Genomic DNA, 17,143 nt, shown 5'->3' on the forward strand with positions numbered 1-17,143 from the left:
ACGGGATTATCTGGGTGGATGTTGTGGTCCCAATAAGTGCTAAAGCTAGCGATGCCCCTAGTTCGGACTTAATTCTCTTTTTTTTCGCAATGTTTTAAAAAAAAAACGTTTAATGACAAAGCCGACCTTTCCAAAGTACAACATAGTACTAGGGTGTTGTACCGTGTTAGCCATTATGAATGTAGAGAAAAGCCAAGCAAAATGACACCTTTTATTGGCTAACTAAAAAGATTACAATATGCAAGCTTTCGAGGCAACTCAGGCCCCTTCTTCAGGCAAGATGTCATTTTGCTTGGCTTTTCTCTAAAGTACAACATGTAATGATTGATTCGACACTTCACTTCAAAAAAAAAAAAAATAAAAATAAAAAATAGTTGCAGCACAACTTCACGATCATCTCAAACTGAACAATCTGTTTGAAAAGTTTCAGTCTGATTTTCGCCCTGGCCATAGCACCGAAACAGCCCTGGTCAGGGTCACCAATGATCTTCTGATGACGGCAGATACTGGTTCACCTTCACTACTTATCCTCCTTGACCTGACAGCTGCTTTTGACACAATAGACCATAACATCCTTCTTCACCGCCTGCAATACACTATTGGACTCTCAGGAATTGTTCTAAATTGGTTTACATCATACCTGACTGGCAGAACTGAGCATGTCGCCCTTGGCAGCGCAAAGTCCCACACCCACAACGTCGCCTGTGGTGTTCCACAGGGCTCTGTGCTGGGCCCTATCCTTTTTACTATCTACATGCTCCCCCTTGGAACTGTCATTGGCAGACATGGTTTATCGTTCCATTGCTATGCCGATGACACTCAGCTTTACCTCAGGACTACTCCCACCTCCTCTACTGCTCCTCTGCCAACATCTACATTGTCTACCTGCCTGGAGGAGATAGAGGCATGGATGAGGCTCAATTTTCTTCAGTTGAACAGATCCAAAACAGAAGCCATCTTAGTTGGTACATCACATCATCTTCGCTCTTCTACCATCACCAGTATTACTTTCTCTGGCCAAAATATTCCTCTTTCCACATCTGTTACTAATTTGGGTGTTAGAATGGACTCCCAACTTACTTTTGACACCCACATCAAATATCTCTGTAAGTCATCTTTTTACCATCTCAAGAACATCGCCAAACTCCGCCCATTACTCACCCTGGCAGATGCAGAGAAGCTCGTCCATGCCTTTGTCTCTTCCAGGCTGGATTACTGTAATGCACTCCTCATTGGGATTCCTGGCAAGAGTATCCAGAGACTCCAGTATATTCAGAACAGCGCTGCCAGGATCCTGATGAGGGTGCGAAAGTATGATCACATCACCCCAATCCTGAAAACCCTTCACTGGCTCCCTGTCTCATTCAGAATAGAGTACAAGGTCTCCCTTCTTACCCATCAGTGCATTTATGGACATGCCCCTCTTTATCTACAGGAACTCCTTACCCCCCATAACTCCTTACGTTCCCTCCGCTCTGTACTCACTAACACTCTTCAAGTCCCCAGAACTAAGCTCAGCAGCATGGGTGACAGGGCGTTTTCATCGGTGGCGCCGAGGCTGTGGAATGCCCTCCCTGATTACCTGAGAGCCCCACAGTCGACTGAGGCCTTTAAGCGAAACCTAAAAACTCATCTTTTTAGAAAGTCATTTTGTTAAAGTATTTTATAGACTCTTCTGTTCTTTTTTATTTTATTATTCTATTTTTACTCTGTAGCACTTTGGGATTGCTAAAATATAAAGTGCAATATAAATAAAATTTATTATTATTATTATTTCACTTCCACGGTCGGTCAAGCTCCACAGCGCAGGTGGGTGGGAAGGCTTGACATTACATTTGGAGGGCTTAGCCCGGCTAAATGACACCGAGCCCGAGTCGAGGCCTGAAATATGCTGAAAGGCGTTGCCAAGCACCGGTGCTGCATCAGTGAAAATAACTACAGAACGAATAAATGGTATCAACAGATATAGAAAAGGTAATAAAAAGACGGGCCCGTGTTGCAGTTTAGTAATCAACTTCTTCATCTACTGCGCGCTTATAAAATTGTATTATTATAAGGTGCGCTGAGCTGTTTCTGTATGGGACTTGCTGAATCACAAGATGTAAAAAAGTGTTAATAATTAAATAAAGAAAAACTACAACTCCACGGCGCTATCACGTCATCACGACTTATGACTGTCACGAGCAAAACGGCGGTACGGGAATTAGCCTTTGCGTCACGTGGGCTAAATGTCACCGTCTGTGTAAGTCACGTGAGCGCCTCCCTGAGTCACGTGCTGCCTCTTCCTGCGGCTGCAGCCGGGGGTTTCTGGCCTCACGTAATTAGTAGCTGGGCATCTCGCATCGGTAACATTTACTCATTGAAAAAAAAAAAGGGGAAAAAAAAGAGAGAATTAAAACTATCAGTCCATCATGTCTATTTTTCCAGAACTTTATTTCAATGTAGATAATGGCTACCTGGAAGGGCTGGTCCGGGGCTTCAAAGCCGGAATCCTGACGCAAGAAGATTATCTTAACCTAGTGCAGTGCGAGACGTTGGAGGGTGAGTACCGTGTATGTTACATACTTGAAGCAGGGGATATCGAGGCCTTGGGAAATAAATGCATGAAGATCATCTGAACCTTATTTTTTCACGAAAAAGCTTTTTCTTATGTTGATAAAATAGCCGTTGAATTGGCAGAATGGAAGAATCTGTACCATGAAGCTGTTGCTGAATATGTTTGAGGCCTGACAGAGCAACTGCTTTAGCCCCCTTCAAATCGACAGTTGGTTTAATATCGGGCGTTTTTGCATTTATGTGTTTTATATTTTAACCTAAACATCTGAATATTATAATATCGGTACGTTAGGGACAAGGCTGGGCAAGAAAAGTAAGCATAATTTTGACTGAGGGTGCTCAATGTGTATGTGAAAAAATGTGTGAATTGTGACACTTTACCGTTATTGATTTGCAGATATTTATGGAGCATAGGGCAAGTCTTTCCGATTCCTTATGTACAGTTCAGCTATCCATCACTTCATGTGGGGTTTCGCTTTTGTGTGGTTTGTGGTATCTGGAGCCCACATCATAGACAACTCGATGGTAAAACTGACAACTCCAAATTATTTCAATACCTTTTGCCGACGTGTACACGATTATTCCTTGACTTTCGACCGTAACTGTATAGTTAGCGTGGGACACTTCCAGTCTTGGGGTTTGCCGGTTCAGTGAAAGTTATCTTTCCATTAAATTAAAAATGTATGGACCAGTGTGTTACGGTACAGTTAATATGAAAGGTGATCAAGATGTGAACGCCTTTGGTGGCCAGTCATCAATTTTTTCCTTTTGTAGTATTGTTCTCAAACATTTTTTTCGGCCCCAGTTCTTTTTGCTGACATCTAAGTGCTTGCTTGTGCTGTTTCTGTATAAAGGAAGTGAATATGTTGTTCTCGTAATTCTACTTGGACACATTAAGAAGTTGATTGAGATGTTGGCTCAAAACTCTGCTTCAAGATACCTTGCACATACCAGCAGCAGCAAACACATTATTCCAATCCAGCTCCAACTTCTCTAGCTATGTGTTATAGAATTGAATATCAAGTTTTATTCCTAACCGAAAAAGCTTTAAATTTCCTTGCATCAAACTACAGCAACAACCAACTCCATCTCTGGTCCTGTTCACCCACAAAGGTCCAGCAATTCTGGCAATCTCATTGTGTCCCAGACTATACAATACTTTATGGGAGATCAGAGCCTTCAAATCTATTGCGCCCAAAATTTGTCCAACCTACCTAAATTAAAGATATCCATGGACTTGATTCATTCTTTTAGAAACAACTTAAAACACATTTATTTGTACCTTTTGTGAAGAGGAATTGTTAATGGAAATATATTAAATACTATTAATAAGCTGTTTTTCATTCCACCCATACAAATTCATACACAGTGGTAGAGTTGCACAACATAATGCTGCCTCTAGAGTCTTTTCCCTACCACAGTCTGTACAGAGGTTTTACATTCTTCCTGTTTCTATTTGGCTTTTCATTGGGAACTTGGTAACCATCTGCATTGTGAAGGCTTGCATGATCTACTTATCAGTGTCTTTGCCCAGGTGAACATGTAAGTAAACATGCACTGCAGTGGAATGACATCTTACTTATGGATGTTTTTTTTTTTATTTTCCTTGTACCTGATTTTTCTATTCTGCACTAGAAATTATGCTGTGTTGTATCCAACAGGAAGCACATGCTTCAAGGGAATGTGTTCTTTTTATAAATGCAGCTCATACTTGAACCTGTACACAGTCCTTTCAGTAACCATGGTGGGAATATTAAGACAACAAAGATATGGTACAAAAGAAAAGATCTATTTAGCCTGCTTTAAAGTGCAGCTTTCACTCCTTATGTATATTGCAATATAATAATTTCATACATAGATATGCTAGAAACACTTGGACCTACAGTCCTCGAAGAAGTGCCTTTCACAAAACCTAGCTCCCAAGGTAACTCTGCTGAGGTTACTGCAATGTCCTTCACTATGAGCCAATGTTGGCACAACTCTTTTCCTGACAAACACATGTACAGTGGCCACTGTCCTCTGGGACTAATGTTACAGAGGAAGTCCACACCTCCAGTTCTTTGGTTGTGTATGGCAGTCTGTCACGCTTGGTATGAATGAAGTTACATCACTCAAGCTAGATGTCACCGTCTGTGTAAGTCAAATCTTTGTTGATGGGGCTGCTGTCTTTGGGACGTCCTGACAAGCCTTATATACCACACTTTCCACTGACCAGTACTAATGGATTAGGGTCCCATTTAGCACATTCAGTAAGCTATATACAGAAGCTACTGACCAATGCTATGTATAGATTAGATGCTCTAAGGGCATTCTGCCCTCTGTCAGATTGGAAGAGTGCAATTGTTTCAATCATTAACCTTAATTTACAGCCCTTAGTTTGTTACAGTCTCCTGGAAACATCATTTCTATTTTCTTTAAACACTTTATGCCTGCTAAACATGAGTATTTAAAATAAAAACCATGCTCACAATAGCACACATATTGCATAGTGTTTTTGGAACTCTGTTTACGGATGGATGGATGGATGAATGAATGAACAAACAAACAGGCAAAAATGAATGAGTGTGGGGTGGCTGGGTTTCAGTTTATACTTGGCTCTCACCCTTATCCAAATGCTGCTAAGGTAGGTTCAGATCCATGCAACCCTAGACTTTTTTTTTTCTTCTTCTTCTTTTTAAGGAGGTTGAAAAATGTAAATACCATAAATATGACCTGCTGGTGAGCTCTGTAAGAACTCAGTTTTAGTGATTAGAATGTTAGAACTTTGAAGCATACGGCTGCCTGCTCAGTCCTGACCTCAAATTTTGGTGAATGACCCCCAAGAAAGTAATTTTTATATTAAAAAAATTGGAGTGTAGTTTGGTCTCCGATCTGCTCCTGTGTAAAGGTTACAACCAAATAAACTATGTTAGTCATAGTAATTGGTCAGTAATATACTCCAACCCTTCTCCTTTGTTACTGTGATTCTTCTGGTTGACAAGATGAAACAGTTCACACCATGGTTAACATCTCCCAGCCAGCTCTGTCAAATGTAGCATTTAAGGATACAGTGGAACCTCGGTTCACGAACGTCTCGGTACACGTACAAATCGGTTTACGACCAAAAAGTTTGCCAAACTTTTGCATCGGTTCACGACCACACACTCGGTATACGAACAAGCCAGTTTCCCTTTCGGTTTGTACTGTTCAGTCTCTCCCTGTGCATTTCCTGTGCAGCGAGCAAGAGAGAGAGAGCGCGACACACACATACACACACACACACACAAGAGAGAGAGCTGGACGCATAAGGTAGGAAGGCAGTTAAAGAATGCACTGGGCTTGTTTTTGTTTTCACTTCTGTTTACAGCAATCGGTTCATAGCGTGCATTATTGCAATGTTACTTTTCTTGGTGGTTTATTAGATTACGGATTTTTTCAAATGTTCATTTTTTTCCCCTGTGCTTAAAACTCATTAAAAAAGTGTTTTTAGCTAGTGGTTGGTAGCGCTATAGCGCGAACTATTGCAGTGTTAGTTTTCTCTGTTGTTCAAGGTTTTTACATTTAGTTTACTGTTACACTGTGCATTCTATGGTTTAATTAACTATATTTGTGCTTAAAAACTTAAAAAAAAAATATATATTTACATACAGTTTGTATGGTCTGGAACGGATTAATTGTATTTACATACAATCCTATGGGGGAAATTGCTTCGGTTCACGACCAAATCGGTTTACGACCAGAGTTTTGGAACGAATTATGGTCGTGAACCGAGGTTCCACTGTATTAGGAAAATTTCATGCATTGTCCTGAATTGTGAGTCATGACAATGAATGTGTTCTTCAGCCATTTGCTCATGTGGGCATCTGGAACCTTTTGAAAACTTGGAGAAATAAAAACTGTCCATTTCAATAAACTATATATTTATATAATATATTAATGTTGACTGTTTGAAATGAAAAATAGGTAGCAATCCTCTATAACTGCTGGTAAAAATTGCAGGATCACAGTGTTCAATGAGCTTATTTATATAAATATTTTTAAATATTTGTTTTGAAACAAAGCTTTAAAAGCTACATATCAAACAGTGAATGTTTTCTGTAATAAAGTGAAAGTAGCTTTTTGTTATTTGTTTATATTTTAAGCTCATAAGAGAGAATATCTAACTCCAGGGAATGAATCGCCTGTTTCAGTGTATAGGGCTTACTTTGCTGGCTATGGCTAGTTTTTTCTTGCTGAACTGTTTTTTCTGGTTTTCCAGTATCACAGTTTGTTTAACGACTGTAGCTTTAAACTTGTTAAGTAATGGCCAGGGGTTTACTTCTATAGTAAGTGTCAGGTACAACAGTTTTTTTTTTTTTCTCCTTTTTTTACAACAACTTTCTGTATTTAAATGAATTACTGGAACAGATATAGCAAGTTTGGGCAAAGGTTTGCTGTCAGATCAAATAAAAATAGAATCTACTGGTATTTTTTTTGCTTTATTGAGATGGTCTCCTATTATTCTTCCATATATGTAAATTAGGTCACTGTTATATTAATAAATCATTTGACAATCTGTTTTCCAACTTGACTTTGATTAGAAATTTACCAGTTTAATTAATTAGTTTCAAATAATTTAACTTTGATTTATTGGCTTACATATGCAAAAATACAAAATAACTTGTAGTTACTTTGTTCAAACATCCATCCATCCATCCATCCATCCATTATCCAACCCGCTATATCCTAACACAGGGTCACGGGGGGTCTGCTGGAGCCAATCCCAGCCAACACAGGGCGCATGGCAGGAACAAACCCCGGGCAGGGTGCCCGCACACACACACTAGGGACAATTTAGAATCACCAATGCACCTAACCTGCATGTCTTTAGACTGTGTGAAGAAACCCACACAGAGACGGGGAGAACATGCAAACTCCACGCAGGGAGGACCCGGGAAGTGAACCTGGGTCTCCTTACTGTGAGGCAGCAGCGTTACCACTGCCATACCGTGCCGCCCTCTGTTCAAACAACTATACTTAATCTTTGTCATTTATTGAAGTACAGTATCTTTAGTAATTGCTTTTCTTTACAACATGCATTAGCTTTTTTACTGCAATGTATAGCATTTAATGGTACTTATAGAAGAGGCTATGTATGCTCTATATATACCAGTCAAGAGTTTTAGAACACCTCAATTTTTCCTGCTTTTACTTAAATGTAAGCCGTTCACGTTTAGCAAACAATATGAAAATTGTACAAAAGTAAGCAGTAAACTGAAAAATAATGTAATTTTCAGAGTTATACAAAAAGGCATTTTTTCGGGGAACAAGTAAAGGGTTGATGCAAACAATTCCTACAGGTGTCCCAAATTGTGTTGATTACTAAAAAATATTTTGTCTTTATGAAAGCGGTGTTGGAACAGACTGTTTCCACACCCTCCAGGGCTTGAAATTCTCCACTGAAGTTTCAGGTAATCCAGCACAAATTAATTAATATCCATAAGTAATTTTTAATGCGAGAATTTCCTGTACATATTTATTTGGTAAGCAATGTTTCTTGGTTTTTGCAATAATATTTAGGTCTTTTTAAAATTACCATTTTATAATTGTGCCTAATTTCTTATAAATGATTTTATATTTTATTGTGTAAGTTTTGTTAAGCTCAAATGCATATGATGTTAGCCACCTGTTGCACTGGAGCATGGAGCTGAGAAGCTGCACAGCAGAAATCGAAGATGGTACATGGTGCCCTTTGATAAACTTTAGTCAAAATTTTTTCTAAACCAAATTTTGTTAAGTTGAAGGCAAAAAACAGACTGAAGTATTTACTTGTGCTGAAAATCAAAGCAGAAATTGATTTGGATTGTTTAGTGAATTCATAATCTGTTTCACTCCTTTTAATTTGACTAACTGACCGCTGGAAATTTGAAACTTCATTCGTAATCATTATTTATTTGAAATGTTTATGATGGGCTAGCAGCCTTTAACCCTTAATCTGAAAAGTAAATTCAGTGACACATACAGTATGAACAAATAAGAAAAAAATGCTCAAAGACAAAGACGCAGGAAGGCGGTCCTAAGGGAGTAACGGCACCCATTTTGGTTGGGTTAATAATTGAGTAATATTAGTATGACTGGACTTCTACACAAGATAAGGTAAAGCCCAGAGCTCTGCAGGCTACATGATTGAGAATTTTATTAACTTGTATGAAAAAATATTTGCTGTTTGCTTTTCAGAAAAATATTCCTGCCTCAAGACTGGCCAGTTGTGTTGCCTTGCAAGTTGCGCACACACCACCTTCCCTGAGCTTACTTGTCTAGTAAACAGTGGCTCTTGACATGGCATTTGCAGAAGCAGGATGGGTAGAATGTGAGCTGTTGGAACGTTAACCAGTTGTTGTGGTAGTGACAGTTCTATAGAACTGGCCAGTGACTGCATTATACAGTAGATTGGGATGATGACATACATAATTGTGCCCTGATAATAGTGCCAAACTGCCAAAAAAACTAAGCCTGCTGTATTCTTCTTTCAGCTGCTCCCATTAGGGGTTGCCACAGCAGATCATTTGTTCCAAATCTTGCTCTGTCAAACCCATCACCTGCATGTTCTCTCTCACCCATCCATAAACCTTCGCTTAGGCCTTCCTCTTTTCCTCTTACCTGGTAGCTCTATCCTTAACATCCTTCTCCCAATATACCCAGCATCTCTTCTCTGCACATGTCCAAACCAACGCAATCTCACCTCTCTGACTTTGTCTCCAAACCATTCAACTTGAGCTGACCCTCTAATGTACTCATTTCTAATCCTGTCACTCCAGCTGTGTCTTCTGCTTTCTGGTCAGTGCTAATTTATTAACTTACAGTGCATCTGGAAAGTATTCACAGCGCATCACTTTTTCCACATTTTGTTATGTTACAGCCTTATTCCAAAATGGATTAAATTTATTTTTTTCCTCAGAATTCTACACACAACACCCCATAATGACAACGTGAAAAAAGTTTACTTAAGGTTTTTTGCAAATTTATTAAAAATAAAAAAACTGAGAAATCACATGTACATAAGTATTCACAGCCTTTGCTCAATACTTTATTGATGCACCTTTGGCAGCAATTATAGCCTTAAGTCTTTTTGAATATGGTGCCACAAGCTTGGCACACCTATCCTTGGCCAGTTTCGCCCATTTCTCTTTGCAGCACCTCTCAAGCTCCATCAGGTTGGATGGGAAGCGTCGGTGCACAGCCATTTTAAGATCGCTTGTCCTGCTGAAAGATGAACCGTCGCCCCAGTCTGAGGACAAGAGCGCTCTGGAGCAGGTTTTCATCCAGGATGTCTATGTACATTGCTTTTATCCTGACTAGTCTCCCAGTCCCTGCCACTGAAAAACATCCCCACAGCATGATGCTGCCATCACCATGCTTCACTGTAGGGATGGTATTGGCCTGGTGATGAGCGGTGCCTGGTTTCCTCCAAACGTGACGCCTGGCATTCACACCAAAGAGTTCAATCTTTGTCTCATCAGACCAGAGAATTTTCTTTCTCATGGTCTGAGAGTCCTTCACGTGCCATTTGGCAAACTCCAGGCGGGCTGCCATGTGCCTTTTACTAAGGAGTGGCTTCCGTTTGGCCACTCTACCATACAGGCCTGATTGGTGGATTTCTGCAGAGATGGTTGTCCTTCTGGAAGGTTCTCCTCTCTCCACAGAGGACCTCTGGAGCTCTGACAGAGTGACCATCGGGTTCTTGGTCACCTCCCAGACTAAGGCCCTTCTCCCCCGATTGCTCAGTTTAGATGGCCGGCCAGCTCTAGGAAGAGTCCTGGTGGTTGTGAACTTCTTCCACTTACGGATGACGGAGGCCACTGTGCTCATTGGGACCTTCAAAGCAGCAGTGTGTGCCTTTCCAAATCATGTCCAATCAATTGAATTTACCACAGGTGGACTCCAATTAAGCTGCAGAAACATCTCAAGGATGATCAGGGGAAACAGGATGCACCTGAGCTCAATTCTGAGCTTCATGGCAAAGGCTATGAATACTTATGTAGATGTGCTTTCTCAATTTTTTTATTTTTAATAAATTTGCAAAAATCTCAAGTAATCTTTTTTCACGTTGTCATTATGGGGTGTTGTGTGTAGAATTCTGTGGAAAAAATGAATTTAATCCATTTTGGAATAAGGCTGTAACATAACAAAATGTGGAAAAAGTGATGTGCTGTGAATACTTTCCGGATGCACTGTATTTAATTTAAAAAAGTAAAATGGTGGCCATTGCTGCAGTAAGGCTAGACATGGAAACTCATTCCTCATGCATGTGATGTGTGTAGGTCATTTAGGCCTATGTGGATCAGGTACAGATACTGTATAGTCTTTGTAGTTGGCAGCACCGTCTACCAAAAAACTGTTCCCATGCCTTGCTAAAGGGTAACTTTCAAGAAAATCAGCAGTAGATACATCCACAACTAAGGTAGCCACCCAACCTTGAAAAAGACATTTCAGCAGAAAAGTAAGGACTTTGTATGATGTCTTTCCCCATGATAACATAGTTCATATTGTAATGCGTATTGCTAACATAATGCTGAGAAAAAGACAATTAACACATGAAGACAGACAGACTCATGATCCATAAAAGTGTAGGTCTGTCCTTTAGCGAGACTGAAAAGATAGCCAAGGTGTCAGTGAGTACAGTTTCCTACACCATGAAGAAGAACTTGAAACTAATGACTCCCCCCTCTGTAGGTAACAGCTGTAGATTTCACTCGTGTATTAAACAGTTGAACACAACCTGAGCTGTAGTAGTGCTGGTTGTGCACAGAATTTGAACCGTGATTTTATGTTTGTGTTTTTAATGTTTAATTGTGTAATTGTTGTTGCTTTTTGGCATGTTTCCTTGCAACATATTTCAAACGATGCGTATTGTTTTTCCCAAATATTATAGCAAACCCCGGGGCGCTGGTGGATGTTTTGTGGTCCTTGGGCATTGTTTCTGTTACACAAAACCATTCAATAAACTAAATGGAATGATTTAATTTGGATAGGCAAGTGGTTATTAACCTCCTTAGCATTACATTTTTTCAGGAAAAAACTTGTAAAAAGCTTTGCATTTTTTTGGCTTAAAAAAATTACATTTTAAATCTAATCTTTCTACTGTAAAATGTACAAAACACTAAAAGTACAAAGTCAGAAGTGTAGAAATATAATAATGATACAAATAATAATAATGAATCATATTATTTATATTAATGCTAATAGCGTATATGCTGTCAAAATGTGTCGTTTGTGTGGAATCGAAGCATGGTGAAATCCACAATTCAGCTTCACAGTTGGGACAATAGTAGAGTGATTCCTATACCATTTCCTGAGCAATGCTCAGCACTAATGCTGTTGCCCCTGAGTAATCCTCGGGAGACAAACGAGACTTGTCTATACAGTTGCCCGAGCGATGCTTGGATCTAACGCTAAGGAAGTTAAAACTGTTTTGTACTAGAAACTAGCTAACATATCTGAAATACCCTGTGTTGCCTGGGAGGAAAATAAAGTGTTTTTTTTTTTTTTTTTTTTTAAATTGTTTGAGAAAAATATAATAAAAAAAAAAACAACTTTAAAAATAAATGAACAAACAATGAAAACTCAGTAATGTGCTTGTCTTGCGGTCTTGTATGTATATTATCGTCCAGTTGACGCTTAGAACCAGCCAAATGTATTTAATTTCAAAAGCAACAGGGGTGTGGTGGTGCTCAAACATATAGAATGCTGGCAGTCACCACAAGCTTGCCCTCTGGTGGTTGTTCCGAGTGTCAACTGGATGATAACATGGATACAAGACTGCAAGATCATCCCCCACCCTATCCAGAAGGGGGTGGGTTAGGGTTGGTTTCACCCTACAGTGTTTTTAGTCGACCAATGAGAAACATGTACCAAGTTTCATGAAAATCGCTCCAGGTATTCGGAATGGTGATGCTGGAACTTACATATACACATACACACATACATTGACTTTATATAATCTCAGTGACTAATTCCTGCTTTGTATAAAAATATTATGTTTAAAGGAAATACAATAAATTGTGATTAATATGAAGTTAATTTCATTTAAAAATTTTAATCGCACAACATAGGAGATGTGAACATAGACAGTCTTGGAGGGAGTGCTGGAATTTTGTGGATTCTATTTAATTTTCTGAAGATGTTGCAGAATAATCAAATAAAATTTCTAAACATTACAATATTGGCTTTTACCTATTGATTTCCCTTAAATATCGAGTTGAAAATCTGATATGTTGCCCAGCCCTGCTTTTGGCTAAATTTCCACTTGGAAAAATGAAATCCTGACACTGCTCTCAAAAACTGTGTGAGGGCCCATATGTTTAATTTATAATCTTTAAAAGATTGATGTCTTAACCAGTAGAAAAACAAATTATTAAAATAATGGATGCTTTCACAAATAGTGGTCAATTGCATATACAAGTATACAGATAGACGAAATTGCGAATTGCGAAGCTCAGGGTCCACAGTGTAACAACATGACGTGCAAATAATAAATTAAAAATAGAATTAAAATTTAAATTTAAAATTAAAACACAAACAAGACAAGACATGGTGCAAAGACAAGACAAAGAAGAAGCAGCAATATTGATGTGTAAGATATGTAATATAATAAATAAATAATAGATAATATAGAAATGATCAGTGTATGATAATAGTTGTTGAAGACGTGTAAACAATGACCGGTCAGAATGTTTCACTGCAGAAGGATATCAAGAGTGTCAAAATACTTAGAGGTCAGTATGAGATTTTCAGTTCTTTTTCTACATGCACACTCGTCTTTGCAGGAAAGTCTCTCGCATGTATAAAAGTTCTGTTTTTAGAGGTGGTTGAGGCCATGTGGAAGATCCCAGGGGGCGGCATGGTGTTAAGGAGTCTAACAGCTTGGGGGTAAAAACTCTCCTGCAGCCTGGCAGATCTGGCTTTGGTGCTGCAGTATCTTCTCTTGGATGGGAGAAGTGTGAAAAGTCCATGTGAGGGGTGTAAGGGGTCCTGCACAATGCTGCAGGCCTTGTGGACACTGCGTTTGTAAAATATGTCCTGTAGTGAAGGGAGAGACACCCAAATAATGTTCTCTGCTGTATTCACTATCCTTTGCAGGCACTTGCGGTCGGATATGTTGCAGTTGCCATACCAGACAGTGATGCAGCTGGTCAGAACACTCTCAATGGTGCCTCTGTAGATTACTGAAATGTTAGAGAATAATTCAGATAACTTGGTTCCTAGGGTGCAAAGCCTACTGACGCTCACGTCTGAATTTTTTATTTCTCTCTCTCTGTATATTTTTACTTTATATGGAAAAAAATGTTTTATTAAAACTTTTCAAAGCTGGCTTCAAGAATTTTCCCAGATTGCCGGGTTTACCAAACTACATATGTGGCTATTATCGATGAAGTGTTGAAAAGGTGATTAAAGATGAGTTTCCAGTAATATTCGTCCTGACTATGGCATTCATTTCCAATTTCTATGTTCATTTTTTATGCTCTGTGGAGTCTACTTGGGAATTGATATAATTTTACCTGGATTGTCACCAATTCTACTGTGGCAAAAGCATGATTATTTTCAACATGCCCAGTTTAAATAACTATAAAACCCTTAGAAATCTTGAAAGAATTAATTAAAATAAGTTGTCTGTATTTTGTGAAGTCAGTTAAGGTTTTCCTGTAAAAATGCAGATTCGTTTGGAAAAGTCATATAGAAGTAAGCCTATGACCCTTTCTATTGTTTTTATTCATAAATTTATCTTGATCTTTCAGAAATTGCCTATTACAATATAAAGATTTTTATGTGATATGAAGAAAGAAAGTATGCCTGGCTGTTTTCAGTTGAAAAAAAAAATAGCAATTTTAATGATGTTATGCATTGGACTGCAAATGTTTTAAATATTTTTCTATATAAAATAACAAAATCACCCAAACTTTAACAGGAAATAAATAGAAAAATTTAGGATTGATACAGATTTGTTTTCAACATTATTGAATTTTGTTTCCTGTTTAATGAACATTCTTCAATGTTTCTATTTTTATAGTTTTATACTTTTACTTTAGTATAGTTTACTGATATTTTATCATAAAGATTATTATACTCTTACTAGTATACCACTTGCATGATATTTTACAAAGGAACTCGTTGAGATTGAGGTGTAAAGGCAGTCAGAAGACTCTCTGGGTCTAAGGTTACAGTAGCATGACTTAAGATGCAAATCAAATGCAGGTTTTTTTGTATTTGTACAGCTTTTTGATTCTTGGCTAGTTAAGGTATTCTGCATTGTAGTCGCACTATCCTGGTGTGTATGTGTCTTTGTCAAGGTGCTTAATAGCATGTATGCATCAACAGTGTGTTGTATCTTGAGAGCACTTAGTTTCCTGCTGTTTCAAATGGGCCCTGAAAGTGGTAGGAAAACATTCAGATATTAAAATGTAGCCGTTATGTGGAACTTTTCAGCTCTAGCATCCAGGCAGCTTTTAGCATTTTAATTTCTAAACTCCACATTACTGAGAAGAATGATATTTGAAGTGTGGTTTATAATTTGGAAGGAGAAGGGTGCAATTCTGTTTGGATATTGTTCTGCCCATTATGCATTGTGTGGGACAACATAATTTTGCATAGAAGAAGCATTTCCATTTAGCAGTGCCTATTATTGATCAAATACATTAGTTACTGTACTTATAACTCTCACATTTATTATATATATTTATGTAGCAAGACACCTTCATCCAAGGAAAGTTGTTAAAGTCTATATGTGCAATTACTTTCAAAATCATAACATGTTGTTTTTCCTATATTGCATTTAGTGCATGAATTTTTTGACACATATATAAGACAGTGGTTTTCAAACTGGGTGCCACAACCCTAGCAAGGATGACATTATTAAATAAATCAATTCCAGTTTTATAGACTGTCTTTTAAATGCTTAGTTTGTAAATACAGAAACAGGTAACTGAATATGCTTTTCAGTTGCTACATAGAAGTAGTCATTTATCAGTGTAGCTATGCACAACAACAATGGTCCTCAACCTGTGTGGTGCACAAACATGTCAGGTGGTACGCGAAGGAAACAAAAAAAAAATAGTAAAAAGTGGGACTTGAAAGGACCATTGGTTACACTGCGTCCAAACTTGAGTCTCCATGCTTAAGCTATGCTTTGAATCAACTGTGCCGTCTCACTGTGCTTCTGCTGTGAGATTTCACTCCAGTCTTTTCCATCCCTATTCTATTTTACTGTATCTATGGTCCATGCCAAATCGAAGTTTTCTAATGCTCACGTTTGCTATGAGTGAAAAGCTCAACCATCGCTTCCATAGCACTCTGAGCTGATCCATGCCAGCATGGAGACAGCTCGAGAGCCATGCACCAAGATTGATGGATTTTTGTGAAGGAGATTGTTTCGAGTAAGTGCAGTTTTTCTCATCCTCTCCACCCAAATGAGTAGTTTGCACAGTGTGACTGCCTCTCTCTAGCTTGGGGCTGGTCCTGTAACTTAGAAGATTTTTAGTTTTGGTTAACTTGTTTCTTGTACCATAATTTTTTTTACAACAGTTTTAGAAATTGGCAGACTATTCAATTAAGAACAAGGATGGTTTTAACATTTATTAATAATGAAATACAGCTATCTAGCATTGCGTTTTAGTGTGAATATTACTCAAGAGTGAAAAAATATTGCTTTAGACAGAGTTGCCAGTATTTGGTAACCTTAATCCTTTCTTTAAAAATAAATACAGGAATAGGCAGAAGTTAGAAGTAGAGCTGTGCTTAAAGTTATCAAAATTGGAACCCGACATTAATAAAAGTGATCCTATGAAACATGGATTCTCAACCTACACAACTGACTTTGAGTTATTTTCCTCTTTTTTTTACCTGATATTGTGTGTAACTTATTTTTCCACTTCGTTTGATCTGAATTCATAGGTAGCTGTATAACTTTTGTGAATTAAAATGTGGAAATTTTTATTACTTATCAAACCATACTATTATTCTTACATTAAAAATAATTCATTTAAAGTTTTTCAGTTTTTCTTATACATATATCAAATGCAGTTGCTTTGATTAATTACTACAACTATTATACAAGATTATGCAGTATTATACTGCTAGCAGTAGCCAAATTAGAAGATCATGTTCTGCTTTACAGCATTGGGGGCCCTAAATAAATGGTACAATGTTTTGGTTTGGCTTGACCCAATCTTTGGAAACCCCCTGATCTAAGCTATTCCATTAATGATAGTTGAGAAAGGCTGAATTTATAATGGCTGCTTTTGATATAACAAACTCCCACACAGTTCAAATGACAATGTTGTCGATATTTTTTTAAGCCTAGTGGAGGCAAATTTTAAACATCACAGAAATGCAGCATCCTTGGTTTGTCACTTAAGAGCAAAATGTGTGTGATGCCTCAGTTAGAAACTGTACTGTTAAGCACCAAAATCTGCAGCAGACTCAGTTCATCAACGTACAGCTCGAGTTATATCCATGAATTAAACAAAATCTAAAGCATTACCTACTGATATTTATTGCGAAATGAATCACAGCAGACTGTAGACCTCTAAAAATAATTGAAGATACAAGACGGAGAGATGTTAATCAAGAATTT

General features: G+C 38.1%; 1 protein-coding gene across 1 annotated transcript in view; it reads left to right on the forward strand.

The window, feature by feature from the left end:
- Positions 1–2,248: 2,248 nt before the first annotated feature.
- Positions 2,249–17,143, forward strand: part of atp6v0d1 (ATPase H+ transporting V0 subunit d1) — a 40,380-nt gene continuing 25,485 nt past the window's right edge. Inside the window, exon 1 of the mRNA XM_028809342.2 lies at positions 2,249–2,541. Coding sequence (XP_028665175.1) covers positions 2,412–2,541 — 130 coding nt within the window. The 5' untranslated portion in view covers positions 2,249–2,411. The remainder of the gene's footprint in view (positions 2,542–17,143) is intronic.

Source organism: Erpetoichthys calabaricus, chromosome 9, assembly GCF_900747795.2.
Source record: "Erpetoichthys calabaricus chromosome 9, fErpCal1.3, whole genome shotgun sequence".
NCBI classification, from domain to species: Eukaryota; Metazoa; Chordata; class Cladistia; order Polypteriformes; family Polypteridae; genus Erpetoichthys; species Erpetoichthys calabaricus.